The sequence below is a fragment of the Crotalus tigris genome, unplaced genomic scaffold (genome assembly GCF_016545835.1).
Source record: "Crotalus tigris isolate CLP2741 ecotype Arizona unplaced genomic scaffold, ASM1654583v1 scf7180000017865.1625608, whole genome shotgun sequence".
Classification (NCBI taxonomy): domain Eukaryota; kingdom Metazoa; phylum Chordata; class Lepidosauria; order Squamata; family Viperidae; genus Crotalus; species Crotalus tigris.
In genome coordinates, this window is record NW_024096686.1 from 1592922 (window position 1) to 1613608 (window position 20687).

Sequence of the window (20687 nt, forward strand, 5' to 3'; positions counted from 1 at the left end):
TTACCAAGCATCTGAGTTTTGATCACATGACCATAGGGATGCTGCAACGGTTGTAAGTGTGAAAAATACTCAAAAGGCACTTTTTTCAGTACTGCTATAACTTCAAATGGTCATTAAATGAATTGTTGTAAGTTGAGGACTACTTGTATTTTGCTCGTAGATGACTGAGCAGTGGGGAGCAGCGTAGTGTTTAGAACTGATTTTGATTTATAAACTTAGGTTATTTCCCATCCCACCATAAAATTATTGGTTTTGTCAGCCTTCTCACATCTCAGTTTTCTGATGGGTTATAGGTGGTCTCACAATATAAATATTAAACAAGTATTTTGCAACAGGAGTGGGCTTGTATTACACTATATATTTATTTGATTATTTGCATGCACATCATATTTGATACACATGTTTAAATCATGGGTACTTAAGAAAAATGAGATACCCCCCAAAAGGTCACAATCAAAAGACTGAAAAATAACAATTTCTTTCAGAAAAATTAAGGCAAGTTCAGAAGACGTATCAGGATTTGGAGTGAATTACTAATTCGGGGGACTAAAATAAAATTCTAATAATATAGATATGAGATTTCAGTACTATAGCATGACCTAGGGCAGTGATGGCGAACCTTTTAGAGATCGGGTGCCCAAAAACCACCACCCTGCCTCAGTTCCGCCTCCCGCCCTGCCTGCTCCTCCCCCACCCACCCTGTGTCCCACCCACTTGCAGGGCCACCCACTGCCTCCATGGCCTGCTGCAGCAGATAGCCAGACAGCCCTGCAGCACCATGGCAGCCATGCCCTCTGCCCACACCCCGCAGCATCATCTGCACGCTATGGGGTGCGAGGGCGGAGTCGTCTCTGTTGCCCAGGGGTGACTCTCCTCCAGGGGGCTGCTGGTGAGGAAGGGGCCATGGGGGGAGGCGGGGCTGGGGCAACAGCGTGCGTGCCCACAGAGAGGGCTCTGAGTGCCACCTCTGGCACCCATGCCATAGGGTCACCACCACTGACCTAGGGAAAATAATGTTTATGTTTGAGAAAAGGGAATCTTATGTAATGAGATGAATATGCTGGTTTTGTAGAAGCCACCCAACTATATGTGGAGCCATAATCAGAGTGTCAAACCAAGTGATTCAATCTTGGGAGTGTTTTCTGCTCAAGCAGTTTTGAAATAAGGGGGTGCTGGGCCAGGGCACTAATTATTTTCATGAACTCTTTGAGAGGATGTCCATGGAGATTCTCAGTCATCCAGGTCATGGTTCTTTCAAAGGTGCTTTTCAAAAGGCAACTGGGCTTTCTTGGTTTTTGTCAGGGAAATTGCACAGCAGATGTACAAATGAAGCCAGAGATACTGACACGAGCTTGTAGTTTTATATAAATAAATATATTTCACATCTCCATTTACAGCAAATAAACAGGAGGTAAACAGGAGCATCATGAGATGAATCACAGAGCACACAGAAGAAAAAGGTGGTGGTGGGGGGGAAAACTCCCCCTCCACACCCACAGCAACCAATCACAAAGTAGGTTGCCTCACACAAGAGCCAGCACTCTCCAACCAATCAACTACAACTGTATGTTCTGGCTCATTGTACAACCCCACAGATCCAGCTACTAAATTTAAATATCTTAACAGTCCCCCCCACTTTTTTTTTTCTTCCTTGAGAGGTTGTCACTATTATGAAAATAATTTAGGGATTAGCTGAATCTAATAATGCAGTATCTAACAATCAGAAGTTACAGTGCTTCTGGGCAGGAAGATAATATTTTGACAAATAGAATATATAATTATTGAATTGACACAAGCAGGCAGCTGTCACCAGCAGACAGGTGGTTGATGATGAATTATGACTGAAAAGTCAAGGAAACAGACATGGTCCTGGCAGTGTTACAGAGGTTTTCAGTGTCTTATTTTTCTAGCATTTTAATTGGGTTGGTTTAACCTGTGCTGTATATTTGCTGCTTGTCTTGTTATTTTCTTAACATGCACTTTTCTTGTTTTGTGTTGTTTTTTTCTCATTACTCTGGGATGATTTGCATCGCATTCTTGTAGGCTCCCATTCTCCCTGAAGAAATTAAAGGCAGCTTAAAAATGGTTGTACATAACAAATGATAAATAACATTTATTGTCAAGGCCACTTGCACCTCAGCTCCCCTCATTCAAAACGAAGCTTATAGCAGGGTGATTAGTTTGTTTTGAAGCAGTTTGGCTCAGCTTGAAGCAATTACCCATGCACATTGTATGTATGAAAGAAGGAGGTCTGGCCTTTGAAATCTTGTACAGATGAGCCAAAAAGAAAATGATCAAACACCAGTAGCAACACCACCAAACCTGAATGCTAATGCTGTGGTACTGTACTTTCTCTTGTGTGCTGAATTAAGTCTTGGCAGCTTTCTGCAAGCAGATGTTAACAGAGCTGTGGTCCATAGGAATAAAAGACTCTCAGAAAAGGTTTTGGCAATTGCACAAGAGTGCGCTTATTCTGTGTGAAGGCATATGTGTGCATTTGGAACATCTTATATACTTGTACTCTATTAGGCAGAAATAGATCACTCCTGGGATCTCAGTTAATTAAGTACCATCAAATTGGGTTCACTTCTGGCCATCACATTTGTCTGAAGTGATCATCCATAGCTCAGTGATCTGTTTGATCTTATCCGGTCACTATTTTTTCTTCTCTTTCTACCTATCTAGCTACTACCTGCCTACCTGCCTATTTATTTATGACAGTTGCAATGTCCTGGAATCATCTGGGATTCCCTTTTGCGACCTTCTGACAAGCAAAGTCAATGGGGAAGCCAGATTCTCTTAACAGCCATTTTACTAACTTAACAGCTGCAGTGACTCACTTAACAACTGTGGCAAGAAAGGCTGTAAAATGGGGCAAAATTCATTTTACAACTGTCTTGCTTAGCCACGGAAATGTTGGGCTCAATTATGGCCGTAAGTCGAGGATTACCTGTATAGTAGTTTAAAACAAAAGGCTAGGCCAGAGATTAAGTAGGAAGTTAATTTCTTCGGAATTCGTACTGTTTGTATCTTGTAAGCGTCTGCATTATGGCCAAGCATTGAACTTATCCCTGATAAGAAATCTGAACCCTCTCAGCCTGAGCAGCTTATAGTTTGATTAGAGCATTTTATTTTATTTTTTTCTTTCCTTCTTCTTAACTGTATCTTCAGATGAGTAACAAGAGATCCAACAGCTTCCGCCAAGCCATTTTGCAAGGGAACAGGAGGCTATGCAGCAAGGCCCTCCTGGAGGAGACGGGACTCAGCCTTTCTCAGCGGTTGATTCGGCACGTGGCGTATGAGACGTTACCCCGCGAGATAGACCGGAAATGGTACTATGACAGCTACACCTGCTGTCCTCCACCTTGGTTCATGATTGCCATCACAATTGTAGAGGCAAGTATCTTCAGGCATGGAATGATGTGGGTGGGGTTTGCCTAGTACTCTATTGTATTCTCCTTGGCCTGAAAATGGTTCAGCTTGCAAGTTTGGTGTCAGCTAATCCCAATATAATTTAGACCAGGGTTGTCCAAGCTTGGCAACTTTAAGACTTGTGGACTTCAACTCCCATGTCTGGCTGGGGAATTCTGGGAGTTGAAGTCCAAAGGTCTTAAAGTTGCCAAGCTTGGACACCCCTGATTCAGATCCCAATATTTGCATACATAATTTAAACCCTAATATTAGCACAGATAAAGAAATAGTCTAAAATTTTCTCTGAAATATGGTTTGGAAAGACAATCAGTTACCGGTACGGACTGGAAGCAGATAACATTTTAAATGGATTCTTCGGTATTTGCTGTGGCAACAGCGTTTTCCCAAGTAGTTTATTTATTGTTTTCATTCCTTAGAAAGTTTTAATGAAGGTATTGGGAACCTGTGGCTTTCTAAAACTTGTCAGACTCCAACTTCTGTAAGTAGTGGCCAGTTGTCCTGGCCGATAGTTGAAGATAATGGGATTTATATACAGCAGCTGCAAATTCCCCACTTTTACCTAAGAACAGCACCCATACGGAATGTCTCTTGCCTGGCAGAACCACTTTTGTAGAATTACCTCTTCAAGGAAGCCCATTGAGATTGTGCCAGTTTTGAAGCAGCCAATATTCACCTGGAAAGAAGTAGGCATTAGAGAAAATGTGAGTTAGTGCCATTGTGTGTCTGGCATCAACATGTCTAGCACACCTTCAGTTTTGATAACTACCATGTTTGTGAAAGGAAGCGTTCCCCCAAAGGTTTCCCCCGCAACTTGGGAACTGGGGGAGTTGGCTGACACTCACCAAGAAGAATAGAAAATGCTGCTGGAACAGTGAAGGACAAACGGCCATAGGCACTGCTGTTGGACTGTGTTTGTCAAATCAAGCAACCAGGAACAGGAGTTGAGTTCAAAGCACTTGTTGAGTTGAGTTCATTACATGTTACCCATACAAAAGAATCTGATCTACTAATGATCCAGGCAAATCGGCGTTAGTTAAAAGTCAACAGCATGCATGGAGGGCTGGACTTAGGTCTCTTGCGGGAGCACAGCGATTCCAAACTGATGATCTGCTTGAACCCACCCTCAGGTTCATCTCCTGGTCATCTCCTACAGCAGCGGTCACCAACCTTCCTGGCTCTGAGGACTGGAGGTGGTGGCAGCGGTGGGGTGGGAGAGGGGATGGTTTTGCATGCATGCATGCACGACACCTATCCAAATGCAGCTTCATGCACTTGTGCACTCGCCCACTTTTTGCACAGTCCGGTTCCCAAGAGGCTGCAGCCCAGCTCCGGGCCATGGAGCGAAGGTCGGAGACCTCTGCCCTACAGTGTTGATGCCTTTGAAAACCAGCTGTTGCTTGAGGGAGGGGTGCTGGCTGGCAGAATTTAACTGTTTTCATACTGCATAAAGGAGGTTTTCTCTTTTTGCTGTCCTCTCCTAGTTATCCTTGCCTCTTCTCCAAGCAGCTTTGTTCTCCCCTTTGCCTTGTCTTCTCGTCTTGCCCTGCATCCATCTTCTTTCCTCTTCCTCCACTTCTTCCTCTGCTCTTTCTGCTGAAAGCAGGGAAGGGAGGGGAAGGGCACGTCTGTGTGCATGCTTGTGTTTCTCTTGTGAAAGCAGTTTGCATGTGTGAGAAAGAACAGATGGTACATAGGATTACAATTAATTAGTGATATAAATAAGATAGCTAATTTACAGGAGATCAGTGGTGATTATTTTAATGTTAATTTTGTCCTGCTTTGGCCTTGCTTTTTTTGGTATTGCTTCAGAAAGAGATATGTATGTGTGTGGTTCACGTATGCATGAGTACATCATATGCATGTTACAGAGGGAGGAATTCCCCCAGGTTGGTTTAGAACAGTGGTTCTCAATCTTTTCTTTATCACAGACCTCCTTTAAATACCTTATATGGCCACAGACCCTGGCCATGGACCCCCAAGATTTAACTCAAGAGACTCTAGAAAGAGTACAGAGAAGAGCAACAAAGATGATTAAGGGACTGGAGGCTAAAACATATAAGGAACGGTTGCTGGAATTGGGTATGTCTAGTTTAACGAAGAGAAGGACGAAGGGGGACATGATAGCAGTGTTCCAATATCTCAGGGGCTGACACAAAGAAGAGGGAGTCAAGCTATTTTCCAAGGTGCCTGAAGGCAGGATAAGGAGCAACAGGTGGAAACTAATCAAGGAGAGAAGCAACCTAGAACTAAAGAGAAACTTCCTGATAGTTAGAACAATTAACCAGTGGAACAACCTGCCTCCAGAAGCGGTGAATGCTTCAACACTGGAAGATTTTAAGAAGAGACTGGACAGCCATTTGTCTGAAATGGTATAGGGTTTCCTGCCTGAGCAGGGGGTTGGACTAGATGACCTCCAAGATCCCTTCCAACTACTACTACTACTACCTCTTCTTCTTCTTCTTCTTCTTCTTCTTCTTCTTCTTCTTCTTCTTCTTCTTCTTCTTCTTCTTCTTCTTCTTCTTCTTCTTCTTCTTCTTCTTCTTCTTCTTCTTCTCCTCCTCCTCATTATTATTATTATTATTATTATTTAAATCATAACACTTCTTCAAGTTTTTGCTTTGCCTTTGAGACATTGTGGCCCCCCAGGAGTCTGCAGACCACAGGTTGAGAACCATTGGTTGAGAAGATAGCATAAATCTTAGTTTGAGAAGAGGGGGAGTTAGGAATTGCATAGGATTTGGGGTGTGTGTGTGTGTGTGTGTTTCCCTGTCTACTCTCTTTGGGAGGTTGTCTTCAATTCAGAGTAAACTTAAGTAACTGAGATTTAACTACGATGTTAATATGAGGTAGGATGGAAACAAACACCAATGAAAATGTAGGGCTCAGTATTAAGGTATCTCTAATGCTACCTGGCAGATCAAATTTCAGGTGGTGCTGAGATCTTCTGTTCTGCAACTGTTCATTTGGGGTTAGGATGTTCTTCAAGGTTTTTTGTTTTTTTAAAAAAGAAATTTCTACCATGCTGTTTACCTGACAGTGGGAGAAGTCATGTTAGCAGATTTTGAGGGATAGGCAGTTCTACCTCTCTGTTCTTCTATGGTAGTAATCCCAGAATGGCAGTAGACTTCTACATGACTATATGATATTTATATCAAGGACATCCAGTCCAAGAAGTTTTAAATTGGGAAACCTGGACAGTAGGATTCACCTGCTGTTGGATAAATTACTGCCTCTGAAGGACCATGTCATTTTGGAGAATCAATTCAATGACTGAATGGATGTCAAGTTCAAGATGTGGTCTATTCTAGGGAAATGGAAATTACGTAGAGCAGGAGTAAACCTTTGGCCTTTTAATTTCTTGTTCGGTCCTTTGCTGTCTCAAATAAAGCTTTATTTAAAGTTCAGCATAATGCTGAAATATATCTTCAGGCATTTCTCAATGGTTCTAATTACTTCACATTGAGCAATTAAACAAATGGGATTGCAGTAGAAAGGATGACCATACATTTTAAAAGGGGGCGAGGGGGCAGATGTTCTAGCGCTATGCTCGTAGGAGGTTGGTATAGCAGACCTTTGAGTCTTTCATGTGTTTGTGCAATGGGTCAGTTTAACATACAGGTAGTCCTCGGCTTACAACAGTTCATTTAGTGGCTGTTCAAAGTTATAATAGCACCGAAAAAAGTGACTTATGACTATTTTTTCCACACTTATGACCGTTGCAGCATCCCCACGGTCATGTGATTTACATTTGGATGCCTGGCAACTGGTTCATATTTATGATGGCCGCAGTGTCTCATGGGGTCATGTGATCCCCTATTGGGACCTTCTGACAAGCAAAGTCAATGGGGAAGGCAGGTTCACTTAAGAGCTATGTTACTACTTTAACAACTGCAGTGATTCATTTAATAATTGTAGCCAGAAAGGTCGCAAAATGGGGCAAAAGTCACTTAACAAATTTCTCACTTAGCAATATAAATTCTGGGCTCAATTGTGGTCATAAATAGGGGACTACCTGTCTATGCATATATACTTGTGTAGTTTTTACAGTTGCATCACACACTGATTTAGTTGACAATATGTTTTGTTTCACGGCCAGATAACATAGAAAATATGTGTTGATCCAGTGGAAATGAAATGTCATTGAATCCTCCTGGAATGGATTTAGCTGAAGAAAATATGTTTCATGGCTTTCTTTGGATCTGCTGGCCTTTCTTGCGTTTGGCAACAGTACAAGAAGAGCTTAAATCCAGACAGATTGTATTTGTGTGGGGGGTTACTTCAGAGAAGAGAAATTCTGGCCAATTACGTATTGTGCCACTGCAGGGATTTATGTATGCCCGTTTAATCCTCCTTTTACATTGCCTGGATTCATATATTGTCCTAAACTATTATGTAATCTACTTGGCTTTGGCTTAGCCTGATGTGAGAAGCAGCCATAGCAATATAATCAAGGCTTATGGAAGTCACATATTGTAGTTTCTGGAAGTTCCCAGTGGTTGCTATTTCATATTCAACAACAAGGTAAATCAAAATGTTTCATTATGAGTGCGGTATTTAACATGGTGCTATTCGTGTATTCATTATTCAGGTATTTTGATCGAGCTTGTGCATACAAAACTTAAATATGTGGTTCTTGAGGAGGAGTTGACAGATAGGTTGGCCTGAAGAGGAGGGATTAGGTAATATTAGAAATCTAATACCTCCTCCACATTTAAAGCAAATAAGTAACCAGGAAAGTCCAAACCAACCTCTAGTTAGATGTACTTTTATTGAACTGAGGTGTTTATATTTCCTAAAACCGATTTTTTTTTTCTTAGTGCTGTTCAGGCCTTTGGATTCAAGAGTGCAAAGATACCTCAGAATATTTCTGAGACAATCTGCAACTCCTTAAATTACATGTGCCTTTTCCCAGGATGACAGTGCAACTCCACAATTCCACAATGTCACAGTGATCACAATGTAGTCACACCATTTCGGGGAAAAGTGCAGCTCTTTAAGGACTTGTCCAAAGGTGTCGTGTGAGCACCCCCTCACACTCTGAAGCACCTTTCTTCCCTCCAAGTAAAAGGTCTATTTTTTCCCCCAGATATGCAAATGGAATTTGGTTAATTGTGGGCTTTCCCTGCTCTCCTAGGTTGCCTTCTTCCTTTACAATGGAGTGGTCCTGGATAGGTTTGTGCTGCAAGTCACCCATCCCTTCTATCTGAAGAATTCATTATTATATCATCCTCAACTCCGTGCCCAAGCCTGGAGGTACCTCACCTACATCTTCATGCATGCAGGGTGAGTGCTGCGGAAATGTTGATGACTCCGTTGTTACACGGTATTAAGGGAAGAGGGCAAGGGAGACCTTGCAGATGGCATTCATGGTCAGCCCTCGGGGTCCAGTATCATGGCATAGCCCCGTGGTGGCGAACCTATGGCACGCGTGCCACAGGTGGCATGCAGAGCCCTCTCTGTGGGCACATGCACTGTCACCCCAGTGCTAGGCCTTCAGCTGGGTTTTATAAAACCTTTTCGCTTTAGGACTCTTCTGCCAGGTACAAAAAAAAGGGTTCAATTAATCAATCAATTTCAACTTCTTGCGGGGAAAAAAAGATCTCGCAAAGTTGGAATTGATTGATTGAACTTTTTAGTCCCACCCAATCTGACGTTACCACTGCAGCCACGCCCACCCAATGGGCCATGCCCACACAATTGGCCACACCCACCCAATGGGCCACACCTGCCTGGCACCTAATGATACATAAGTGGGTTTTGGGTTGCAGTTTGGGCACTCGGTCTCTAAAAGGTTCGCTATCACTGGCATAGCCCAATGTTCCCCGCATCTTTAAAATTAGTTTTCCAACTGGGCAGCTACCTGCCATTTTAATTTTCTGTCATAATTCCTATGATTGCAAAATCTGGGTTTATTCCACACAAATTTCTGGATTTTCATATAACTGAACCAGATAGGCTGGGTTCCTCTAACATGGTAGGATAAAAAGCAATTGGCTAGTTGTAGTTCAATGTACTGGTAGTCCTTCACTTACAACCATTTGTTTAGTGACTATTCAAAGATACAACTGAAAAAAAGTGAGTTATGATCGTTTTTCACACTTATGACCATTGCAGCATTTGGACGCTTGGCAACTGACGGTTGCCGTGTCCCAGGATCATGTGATCACCTTTTAGAACCTTCTGACAAGCAAAGTCAGTGCGGAAGCCAGATTCATTTAACAACTGGGTTATTTAACTTAACATCTGCAGTAATTCACTTGACACGTGTGACAAAAAAGGTCATAAAATGAGTCAGGGGTTACCTGTATTTCTTTGCTCTTTCTGTTCCTCATCTGACATCATCTATTTGAGTTGCATCCCACTGCCTTTTCTGAAAAGCATGGGGCTTTTCCCCCCTCTTTGTGTACAACTCTATATTTCTTGGTAAGATCTTAAGAACAAATTAGCTTTCCGGAGAAATTAGTGGAATGGCTTGATAATTTCTACATTTTCTTGCATCTCTCTTCTTTGGTGTTGTTGTCTGTACCAAACTTTTTCACCACCATCTGTTCCATATTTGTGTAAACAAAGCTATTAGTCCTTTAAACACCTCTTCTCTGTGGTTCAGTGGGCATTTCATCTGTGTTTGGTGCTTCCCTGTTTCACAATGGTGTATTGTCTGTCTGGCTCAGTTTTTTTTAATGGGGTCCGTTTCTGAATAAAGTTATACTGTCGCCTCCAGATCTACTTGTGGAAGGCTTCTCAGCTGGTGGATCTCATCATCTATCACTCACGTTCATCAAAATTGTTAGAATCATGTCCATACAATTTTCTAGGCAATAATACAAATGTAATTTGCTGTTGCCTTTTTCAATTTGATCCTGGAGTGTCTTCTTCTAGGTATAGATAGTTCTCAACTCACAACTCATTTATTGACCGTTTGACATTACAACAGCACTGAAAAAAGGGAGTCATGATCATTTTTCATACAACCGTTGCAGCATCTCCATAGTCATATAATCAAAATTCAGACACTTGGCAACTTGTTTGTATTTAGGACGGTTTCCGTGTCCTGGGGTCACGTGATCCCCTTTTGTGACAAGCAAAGTCAATGGGGAAGCCAGATTCTCTTAACAACCATGTTACTAACTTAACTGTGGTGATTCACTTAACAACTGTGGTAAGAAAGGTCATAAAATGGGGCAAAACTCACTTAACAACTGTCTCACTCAGCAACAGAAATTTTGAGCTCAATTGTGGTTGTGAGTCAAAAACTGCCTGCAGTTTGCTTCCATCTCCTAAGGCTGCACTTCCCAAACCTTGTTCTTCGTTATCCAAAATGACTAATCAGAAAGTCCTTTTTACCCAATGTAGATAAAGAACTCTAAGTCGATTTAAATATCTTTGTTTATGTTCGGGTAATGTATTTGCATTTCATTGTCCTAAGAAAAGCTACTTCTACAGTACTCAGTTTTGGATAATTTACCCACGTTTGGAAAGTGCGGCTTTAGGGGACAGTGCTTAGCTGTCTCTCTCCCATTTCAAAATAATAATAATAATAGTAATAGTAATAATAGTATATCAGGAAGGCTTACTGACTACTGGAGAGACCAAACTGGTCTACAAGAAAGACCAAATAAAGAACAGAATAGAGGCATGAGAAGACAAAGCACTACATGGCCAATACATTAAAAAAATAGCTGGGAAAGCAGATAATAACAAGACCTGGCAATGGCTAAGAGCAGGAAAATTGAAGAAAGAGACCGAGGGACTAATTCTGGCTGCACAAGACCAAGCCTTAAGGACAAATGTATATAAAGTCAAAATTGAGAAGACAGCAACAGACAGCAAGTGCCGTCTATGTAAAGAAGCTGAAGAAACAGTGGACCACCTGGTAAGCTGTTGCAAGAAGATTGCATAGAGTGACTACAAGCAGCGGCATGACAAAGTAGCAACAATGGTGCATTGGAAGATCTGCAAAAAATATCATTTGCCTGTAAGCAAAAACTGGTGGGATCATAAAATAGAGAAAGTCATAGAAAATGATAAAATTAAACTGCTCTGGGACTTCAGAATTCAAACAGACAAGCACCTGCAACATAACACCCCAGACTTAACAATTGTCGATAAGAAAGACAAAAAAGTCTGGATAGTGGACGTGGCAGTGCCTGGAGATAGCAGAATAGACGAGAAAGAACTGGAGAAGATAACAAAATACAAAGAGCTACAAATAGAAATAGAAAGACTGTGGCAAAAGCAAGCAAGGGTAGTACCAATAGTCATAGGCTCCTTGGGTGCAATCCCAAAACAACTGGAGCACCACTTGAACACCATTGGCATTGACAAATTTGCTATTAGTCAATTGCAAAAGGCGGCCTTATTAGGAACTGCTTCCATCCTGCGACGATACCTGTAATACCATCAAACATCCACATCTGCCTATCCCAGGTCCTGGGTAAGGACTCGATAGGTAGACAAAATGCCAAATCCAGTCTGAACATCTGGCTGACTGTGCGATGATCCATAATAATAATAATAATAATAATAATAATAATAATAATAATAATAATAATAATAAACAAATTCGCTATTAGTCAATGGCAAAAGGAAGCCTTACTAGGAACTGCTTCCATCCTGCAATGATATCTGTAATACCGTCAAACATCCACATCTGCCTATCCCAGGTCCTGGGTAAGGACTCGATAGGTAGACAAAATGCCAAATCCAGTCTGAACATCTGGCTGACTGTGCGATGATCAATAATAATAATAATAATAATAATATAATAATAATAATAATAAGCACCACTTGAACACCATTGGCATTGACAAATTCGCTATTAGTCAATTGCAAAAGGCGGCCTTACTAGGAACTGCTTCCATCCTGCGACGATATCTGTAATACCATCAAACATCCACATCTGCCTATCCCAGATCCTGGGTAAGGACTCGATAGGTGGACAAAATGCCAAATCCAGTCTGAACATCTAGCTGACTGTGCGATGATCCATAATAATAATAGTAATAAAAAAACTTGGAAGGGACCTTGGAGTCATCTAGTCCAACCCCCTGCTCAGGCAGGTAACCTTATACCATTTCAGACAAATAGCTGTCCAGTCTCTTCTTAAAAACTTCCAATGTTGGAGCATCATCAATGGGGATTCCTAGGGAGCAGCTCATGGATTCACTGAGTTATGTCTGGCAAGAAAACAAAACATTAACACCGTGTCAGCTCTTCCAATAACCTAAGATCCCCGACTATAATGCAACCCTGAAAATACTGGCAGGTTTTACTTGATAGCCACTTCAGAATCAAGTAGGGAGCTTCTCTAACTGGGACCACCAAATCTAACCGGAACATTTTGGTCCTTCTGCCAATAAATAACCTGTCCTGTCGGATTTGCAGAAAACATTTAACTTGTACACGCTTTCTAATGAGAGTTTTTTTTGTTGTCGTTTAACCTGAGATGGTATTTGCCAGTCCTCCTTCTGATGGCAATAGGAAAAATTACAGAGTAGTCCTCGACTTGTGGCAATCAAACCCAAAATTTCTGTTGCTAAGTGAGACGCTTGTTAAGTGAATTTTGCCCCATTTTATGATCTTACTTGCCAGAGTTGTTAAGTGAATCACTGCAGTTGTTGAGTTAGTCACAGACCTGTTAAGTGGACCTGTCTTCCCTATTGACTTTGTTTGTCAGAAGGTTGCAAAAGGGGATCATATGACTCCAGGACACTGCAATCGTCATAAATATGAACTAGATCACGTGAAGTATTAATACCACTTTACAATGCCTTGGTAAGGCCACACTTGGAATACTGCATCCAGTTTTGGTCACCACGATGTAAAAAAGATGTTGAGACTCTAGAAAGAGTACAGAGAAGAGCAACAAAGATGATTAGGGGCCTGGAGGCTAAAGCATATAAGGAATGGTTGCTGGAATTGGGTATGTCTAGTTTAATGAAGAGAAGGACGAGGGGGGGACATGATAGTAGTGTTCCAATATCTCAAGGGCTGCCACAAAGAAGGCAGGACAAGAAGCAACAAGTGGAAACTAAGCAAGGAGAGAAGCAACCTAGAACTAAGGAGAAACTTCCTGACAGTTAGAACAATTAACCAGTGGAACAACCTGCCTCCAGAAGCATTGAATGCTCCAACACTGGAAGTTTTTAAGAAGAGACTGGACAGCCATTTGTCCGAAATGGTATAGGGTTTGCTGCCTGAGCAGGAGGTTGGACTAGATGACCTCCAAGGTCCCTTCCAACTTTATTATTATTATTATAGTTGCCAAGTGTCTGAATTTTGATCACACGATCATAGAGATGCTACAATGGTTGTTAGTTTGAAAAATGATCATAAGTCCCTTTTTTCAGTGCTGTTGTAACTTCAGTCATTAAATGAACTTTTGTAAGTTGTAAACTACACACACTAAAAGTTTTCATGCACTTGCTTTACCCTATCATTTTTTTCTGAGCCTCCTGCCCTCCAATTTCTAGCTGGGCACTACAGGAACTTAACCTCAACACAGAGTATCTGAAGAAAATCAGGCACTCTACATTCTCTGGGATTTCTTTGAATGAAAGGCATTGACTTACTTTAAATACGGCCAGCTGCCCTGCAACTTTGAAAGATTTCAAAGCACTTTAGTCATATTGCAGAACATTTTTCTTAGTCCCCAAAAGCTAACCCTTTGCCTTGACAATTATCTTGTTGCCACTAGGCTGCTGTGTGGCTTGAAAAATGTGCTGAATCTTTTAATTATCCTGAGGTTTTTTTTTTCCCACACCCTTGGCTGATTTCCAGGGAAATCTCTAGGAAGATCAAGTATCCAAAGTCTGCCGTCTGTACATATTAGAGACTTAACTGGCATTGGATGATTACATTTTTGTGGCAGATTCTAAACCGTTTGGAAGTGCAAGCTTCCCAACCACACACACACATTCTCCACTTGAGAAGCAATGGGTGTTAGGGATAGTTGTTTTAAAGAAAACTCTGTAATATTTAAAATGCTCAGCAATCACTTCCAGCCAAGTTGCCTGCATTAGATTATTTCTCCTGCTGGAGAACAAAATAAATCTCAAAGAAAGTCATATGGTGTTTGTGCTTTTTAATGGTGAGGCCCTTATTCTGTTCCCCCCTTCCGCTAAAGGGCAAACTGATACAAAGGTGGTGAAATCTATTATTGCCCTACTTCCTGCTGTGACTTTAAAATGTTAATGCGGATCTCTTAATTTATTATGCTTTTTTGGGGGGGAAGCACGTCAGCTAGAAGGTACCCTGGGAGAAGGGAGTCATTGGGGGGGGGGACTGATTGTGCTTACTCAGAGTATTCCCAAATGTATGTGCTGCTCATGTTCCAGTCCTGATGGGGAAAAGCTTTCTAAGACCCCACAGTTGTAAATTTTAGCTTTCCACTTTAAGGTGGAGTGTCTGTTAATGATCTGCGAGGCCCCACCCATTTTTATTCCTGCCATAACTAATGAGTTGCATTGATTCAAGGGCCCTGCTTGCTCGGTCCCAGAGAAGGTGAAGCCTGGATAAATCAATTATATTGTCATCCAAAGAATGACACATTCAGAGCATGTGAAAGCTAATTACGTTTTATGGGCCCTGATTGACTATGGGACTCTGATGTGCTTGGCTGATGCAGGAGCAATTTAGCTGAATGGAAGCCTCATTTTTAAAGGACCAGCCAAACAGCGGGCCTGCAGAAACATCAGCAGAAATAAATCATGGCACCTCAAGAGACATTATTTAAAAGACAGTTAAATTCATTGTTACGATAAAACCACAAAGCTTCCCGTGACGTTTCTTGTTATTAGCCTGCATTGAGCTGTGATTCAGTGTAAGGAAAAGGTAGATTTTTAAAATCTTGTTTCAAACTTTTGCCCTCATTTTCACTCTAAACAACATAGTTTGGTTAAATGTTATGATTGGCGATTATTGTATAAGGATGCACATACAGAGAGTTTGCAATCCACCCTGCTTCAACTTAAACAATTATGATAATCAGCAGGATTTTAAAAAAACAAAACAAAACAAAAACCCACTCTACAAGAAAATCTGGGCCTAACATCAAATGGTAAATCTTGAACAACTGAACTGTTCGGTATTCTTGGATACATACCATCTGGCTCAGGAGATTGGCAATTTTTTAATTAGTTCATTTATCGCCTTTATTTGTGTTATTCGAGCAGAATGGTTGATGCATCCAACAGGGGGGGGAGAGGGATAAAGTCTGGATGAAAAGAATTAAATCTTTTTGCAGTATCCATCTCTTATTTTAATGTTCTTGTTAAATAATGAAGTAGCTGTTTCATTTTGCACTAGTTGCTTAAAATCCTGTGCATTTTACTGACCACATTATACACTACGCAGTGTTCAAATCTTGTGGGGTTTTTACTTCTGGAGTTTAGAAAAAAAAAAATTACAGCTGTGCATGTGCAAAATCTCTTAACAGAGTGACTTTAAGTGTTGACATTGATTGTTCAAGATGCTCAAAAAAACAAAAGCAAATCCTTCTTTGACAAATACATTTTTCCGATACAGAGTTTTAAAATACAGTCTCCAATGTGAGCTTTATTTAAAATGTAACTACTTTTTTTTGTATACAACTTTTAGAACCGTAGTTAATATATCTGACTTTTCACACAGGGAGATCATTTTTTTTAATGAAAAAATGATACATGATGATTGAGTGATTTTAGCATTCAATCCACCTCAGTACAGAAACAAGATCTTTTCTGAATGCTTTTGTAACTTTATTGCTCTCTTTTTTTAGTCATATTTATAGCCATGACTTTTAATTTTTGTTTTTCAGTCCAGAGATGTATTGCTTTTTTCTGCATCCTTCTTTAGAACAGGAATGAACATCTGACAATCACTATATGGTGCTCCACAGTCTCCGATTTTCAGCTTCTAAATTTCCCCTGGAGTGGCTGGGTTCAAAACGTTTTGCCAGTTTTTCAGGAAAGGAATTAAGAGGCAAAATGCTTCCCATTTCATCTTTGAAAAATGTCCAGTGCTTCCCAAAGGATTTCTTTCCCAGCTGAAGGCATTAAACCTTCTTAAACTGCCCAACCTTCTCAAACAGGATTGTCCATACAGAAATAGTGTCAATGCCATTGGAGATACCCACTGGAGCACTACAGGCCGGGTCCTTTTCATTCATTTGTTTGCCTGTTTGTTATTTTCACATCTTTGGTGTAAAAGATTTCTGCCTTCTGTGAGATAGATGGGAGTCATACCTTGCATTGCCAGAAATGATCCACTTCATTCCAGTTCAGATTTGTACCAGTCCGTGGTCCTGATTACTATGCCTGACTGATTAATTAGCTAATTAATTGTGATTAGCATATAATAATTATGGTTAATCGAGTTTGGCGGTTAAACGTTTAGTCCTAATCAGTGGTGTTCAAAGACAGAATTCTTGAACCATAATTATTACATTATTTTTAAATGAAGGAGCATGGCTGTTTGAATGCTCTTTGGAAGACTCTTAGGCGGTCTACTGCGTTTAAATTGTCTTTTAAACTAAATAACATTTTATCAAGAGGGTTATACACAGGCTTTCATAATGTTTTTACAAAATATCACTCTGGGAATAATAATAATAGTAATAGTAGTAGTAGTAGTAGTAATAATAATAATAATAATCTAAAGTTAATAAAAACAAACAGTGCTGTTTCCTCAGGATAGAACACCTTGGACTCAATGTTGTCCTTCAGCTTCTCGTTGGAGTTCCCCTTGAAATGGTTCATGGTGCGACCAGGATCGGATTTGTCTATTTTGCTGGAGTGGTAGCAGGTAAGTGCTAACCAATATCGCCACCCTTACTCTGGAGCCCGCAAGAAAGTTTAAAAGCTGCCCATCGTTTGTCAACATATCTTTCGGAAAGGCATTTGTCCTCCCTCCTAGTCAACACCAGCATCTCTCAAGCAAGGCTATATTTCTGGAATTCTCAAACGTTTGCCCTCGTGAGATTGTCCTTATGTAATTTAAAAAACAATATTTCATTCATTCACCAGGTCTAGAAATTATCCAGTCTTTTCCTCCTGGCTCTACGAAAGCTGTGCTTGGAGCAGTGGTGGGATTCAGCCGGTTCGCACCACTTTGGCGGAACCGGTAGCTAATTTTTTGTTGCCCAGCCCCAGAATGGACTTCCAGAAGCGGCATCCACACAGAGAAAAGGATGTTCACATATTTGAATCCCAACACTGGCTTGGATTATAGCAGGGGTGTCAAACTCAATTTCACTGAGGGCCGCATCAGCATTGCGGTTGCCCACGGGGGGCCAGGTGGATGCGGCCTACTGGGTGGGCGTGGATGGAGTGGGTGTGGCCTACTGGGTGGGCGTGGCCAGCTCTACATCATTCGCATCAAGGATGCCTGTGGGGGCCTGGGCAGGAGTGGGACAGATCTGAGGGTCTCTGGCAGAAGGGGGTGGGACCAGGGCAGAACCCATCAAACTGGATATGTGAAGTAGGCGAGGGCCATTTGCTGGCCACTTCCAGGCAATGGTGCATTTCTTCATTCCTCATAAAGAGTGACACCTCCTCAGCATGCGCCCAGGGGGTGGGGCCGACGTGGCAGGGGCTGGTTCCTCGCTGTTACCAGATGGTCTTGTGGAGCCAAGACTGAATACATTTCAGCATAGATGGCCACCACAAAATTGTACATTGGCTCCCAGCCGGCCTGGACCAGGGCCAAGGCAGCGGGGGCCGTTCCCTCTCTGTTTCCAGGATGGCTTCGCGGGCCACATGAAACCACTTTGCGGGCCACATCTGGCCCCCGGGCCTTGTGTTTGACATGTCTGGACTATAGTGTTTCGACCCCTATAGTCTTCTTCTAGGAGCTTACCTGCTAGAACCAGAATGTCCTTTCCAGTCTTAATGTTACTTGACCAGAAAAGTGCTTTTCACTATTCTTTAAATCAGACACAGGAAATATCTAATTGGTGGGGCCTTCTGGGTGGCCTGCTGAAGCCCAGGGGGAAGTCTGCCACACAGGTATGCTTTTCAAGGTTCCTTTCCCAGACAGACCTACGGTTGCCCAGATCGCTCCAGACTCTCATCCAGCCCAGTGGGATTTGTGAGGTGTCCCTGAAAGAAAACCTCACCCCAGCTAGATAGATGTTCCTTACCTCGCTTAGGGTTCATTGCCAAAGGCATCCATGATTGGGGAATTATGCATAGGAGGTCTAGGAAAGCAAATTTATCACAGCTTTTCAGCAGAAGTTCAAGTAAAGCACAACGGGACCCAACGTTTCCGCTGCCGAGCGAGGCATTTGTTAAGTGAGTTTTGCCCCGTTTTACGACCTTCCTTGCCACAGTGGTTAAGTGAATCGCTGCAGTTGTTAAGCTAGTAACACGGTTGATAAGTGAATTTGGCTTCCCCGTTTCCTTTGCTTGTCAGAAGGTCGTGACAGGTGGTCACATGACCCCCAGGGACGCCACAACTGTCATAAATACAAGCCAGTTGCCAAGAGTCCAAATTTTGATCATCTGACCACGGGCATGCTGAAATGGTCGTAAGTGTGAAAAACGGTCCTAAGTCGCTTTTTTTTAGTGCCGTCGTAACTTTGAATAGTCACTCAATGAACGGTTGTAAGTCGAGGACGACCTGTGCTCCCTTGTCTTTCTCCAAGCTTTTTGTTATGTTCCAAACATGGTATTATGGCTCTGTTGTTTCTCTGAGAGGCTGATAGAATTGTCCACCTCCTGCAGAAGAATCTCTTGTTCTTTACCTTGCACTGCTAGGGCTGCCAACACAACACTCACTTCAGGAGGGGTAGGCCTTGACTTACGGCCATAATCGAGCCCACAGTTACCGTGGCAGTCGTTAAGCAGTTCATCATGTAACCCCTCCCAGTTTTACATCCTTTTTTTGTGTGGTTTAGTGAACCCATTTCTCACCATGGGACATTTTTTGCTGGAAACCAGAAGCAAATGCTGGCTTCAGGCAAGACATCATCAATCCAATGAGCATCGGATGCTGCAAACAGCCATAAATGCGGACCGGTTGCTGGGTACCCAAAATGTGGTCATGGGGGGGTGGGGGGAGAGGTAGGGGGAGCAACCTTTGGAACTTCTAATCCTGACCATAAGTACATTTGTTTTGGATCCTTTGTAACTGAGGACTACCTGGGGGGGGGGGTGGTTAGCTTTTCAGGTAGAACAGTGGTTCTCAACCTGTGGGTCGGGACCCCATTTGGGGTCAAACGACCATTTCACAGGGGTCGCCAAACAACGCAGTCCGCCATTTTTTTCCCCTTTTCCTTAGCTGTGCTATTCCCTTTTATTCTATTGGCTTTTGAAAGCCAATAGAATAGACTCTCTTGAATAGAGTCTAATTCTATTGGCTTTCAAAAGCCAGTAGGAATTGTCCAGGCTGTCTCTGCCCTGCTGAACCCACCAAAAGTCCCATTCTGCAAACGGTGCTGCACCAGTTGAGTAGTCCTCAACTTACGACCAGTTGAGTAGTCCTCGACTTACGACCGGTTGGGGGTCACGGCATTAAAAAGGTTGAGAACCACTGAGGTAGAACAAAAGGGCAACTTGCCGATAACTCTGGAATCTCTCATTCATTCTCAGCTCAAACCACCTCACAGGGTTTTGTTGTGGGAAAAAGAGGAAGAGCAAGGAGCATTATGTATGTTCTCCACCTTATTTATAAAAATAATAATGGCAGGGGGATGCAAATAAATAAATCCCCTCCCTGCTGGCTTTCAGGAAGTCACTTCCCCCCCCCCCACACTTTCTGGTGTTTTAAAGGGCCTTCAGCAAGCAGGATTGAAGCCCCCTTTAGTACCTCTTCTTTGTTCCCATTTGGGTCTGTTGTGTCTGCCATTTTTGCATTTTTTTTTGTTTTGTATTGTTTTCTTGTTTTAAATGTTTTTAACTTTTTGTATACTGCCCAGCGTCACTGGGAGTCAGGCAGCATATACATTTAATAAATTATTAGATACAACATTAATAATAATAATAATAATAATAATGTTATTGTTATTTTTGTTATTGTTGTTGTTATTATTATTATTATTACTATTATTTCCTAAGAGTCTGTCAGTAACAACCCCTGCTCTTTGCTGTTGTTTTTATTATTCTCTCCTAGTTTAATTTCACATTCGAGATTTGGACGGTATGTTATTTCAGTTCTGTGGCTGGTTTTTTGTTTTGTTTTTGTTTTAATTGTGTAAGATGGCTGAGAATAAGGAAACAAACAAACAAACAAACAGGTCAGTCAGCCTTTCACATCTGAGTTAACCTGCTTGAAAAGCG

At 41.8% G+C, this 20687-nt stretch overlaps 1 protein-coding gene across 3 annotated transcripts in view; it reads left to right on the forward strand.

Annotated features, from left to right (window-relative positions):
* The window catches only part of LOC120308102 (rhomboid-related protein 3-like), a 123795-nt gene that overhangs the window by 98087 nt on the left and 5021 nt on the right, over positions 1-20687 (forward strand). For all 3 annotated transcript variants that reach the window (XM_039343623.1, XM_039343624.1, XM_039343626.1), the window contains 3 exons: positions 3172-3396; positions 8567-8715; positions 17102-17214. In XM_039343623.1, coding sequence (XP_039199557.1) covers positions 3172-3396; positions 8567-8715; positions 17102-17214 — 487 coding nt within the window. The remainder of the gene's footprint in view (positions 1-3171; positions 3397-8566; positions 8716-17101; positions 17215-20687) is intronic.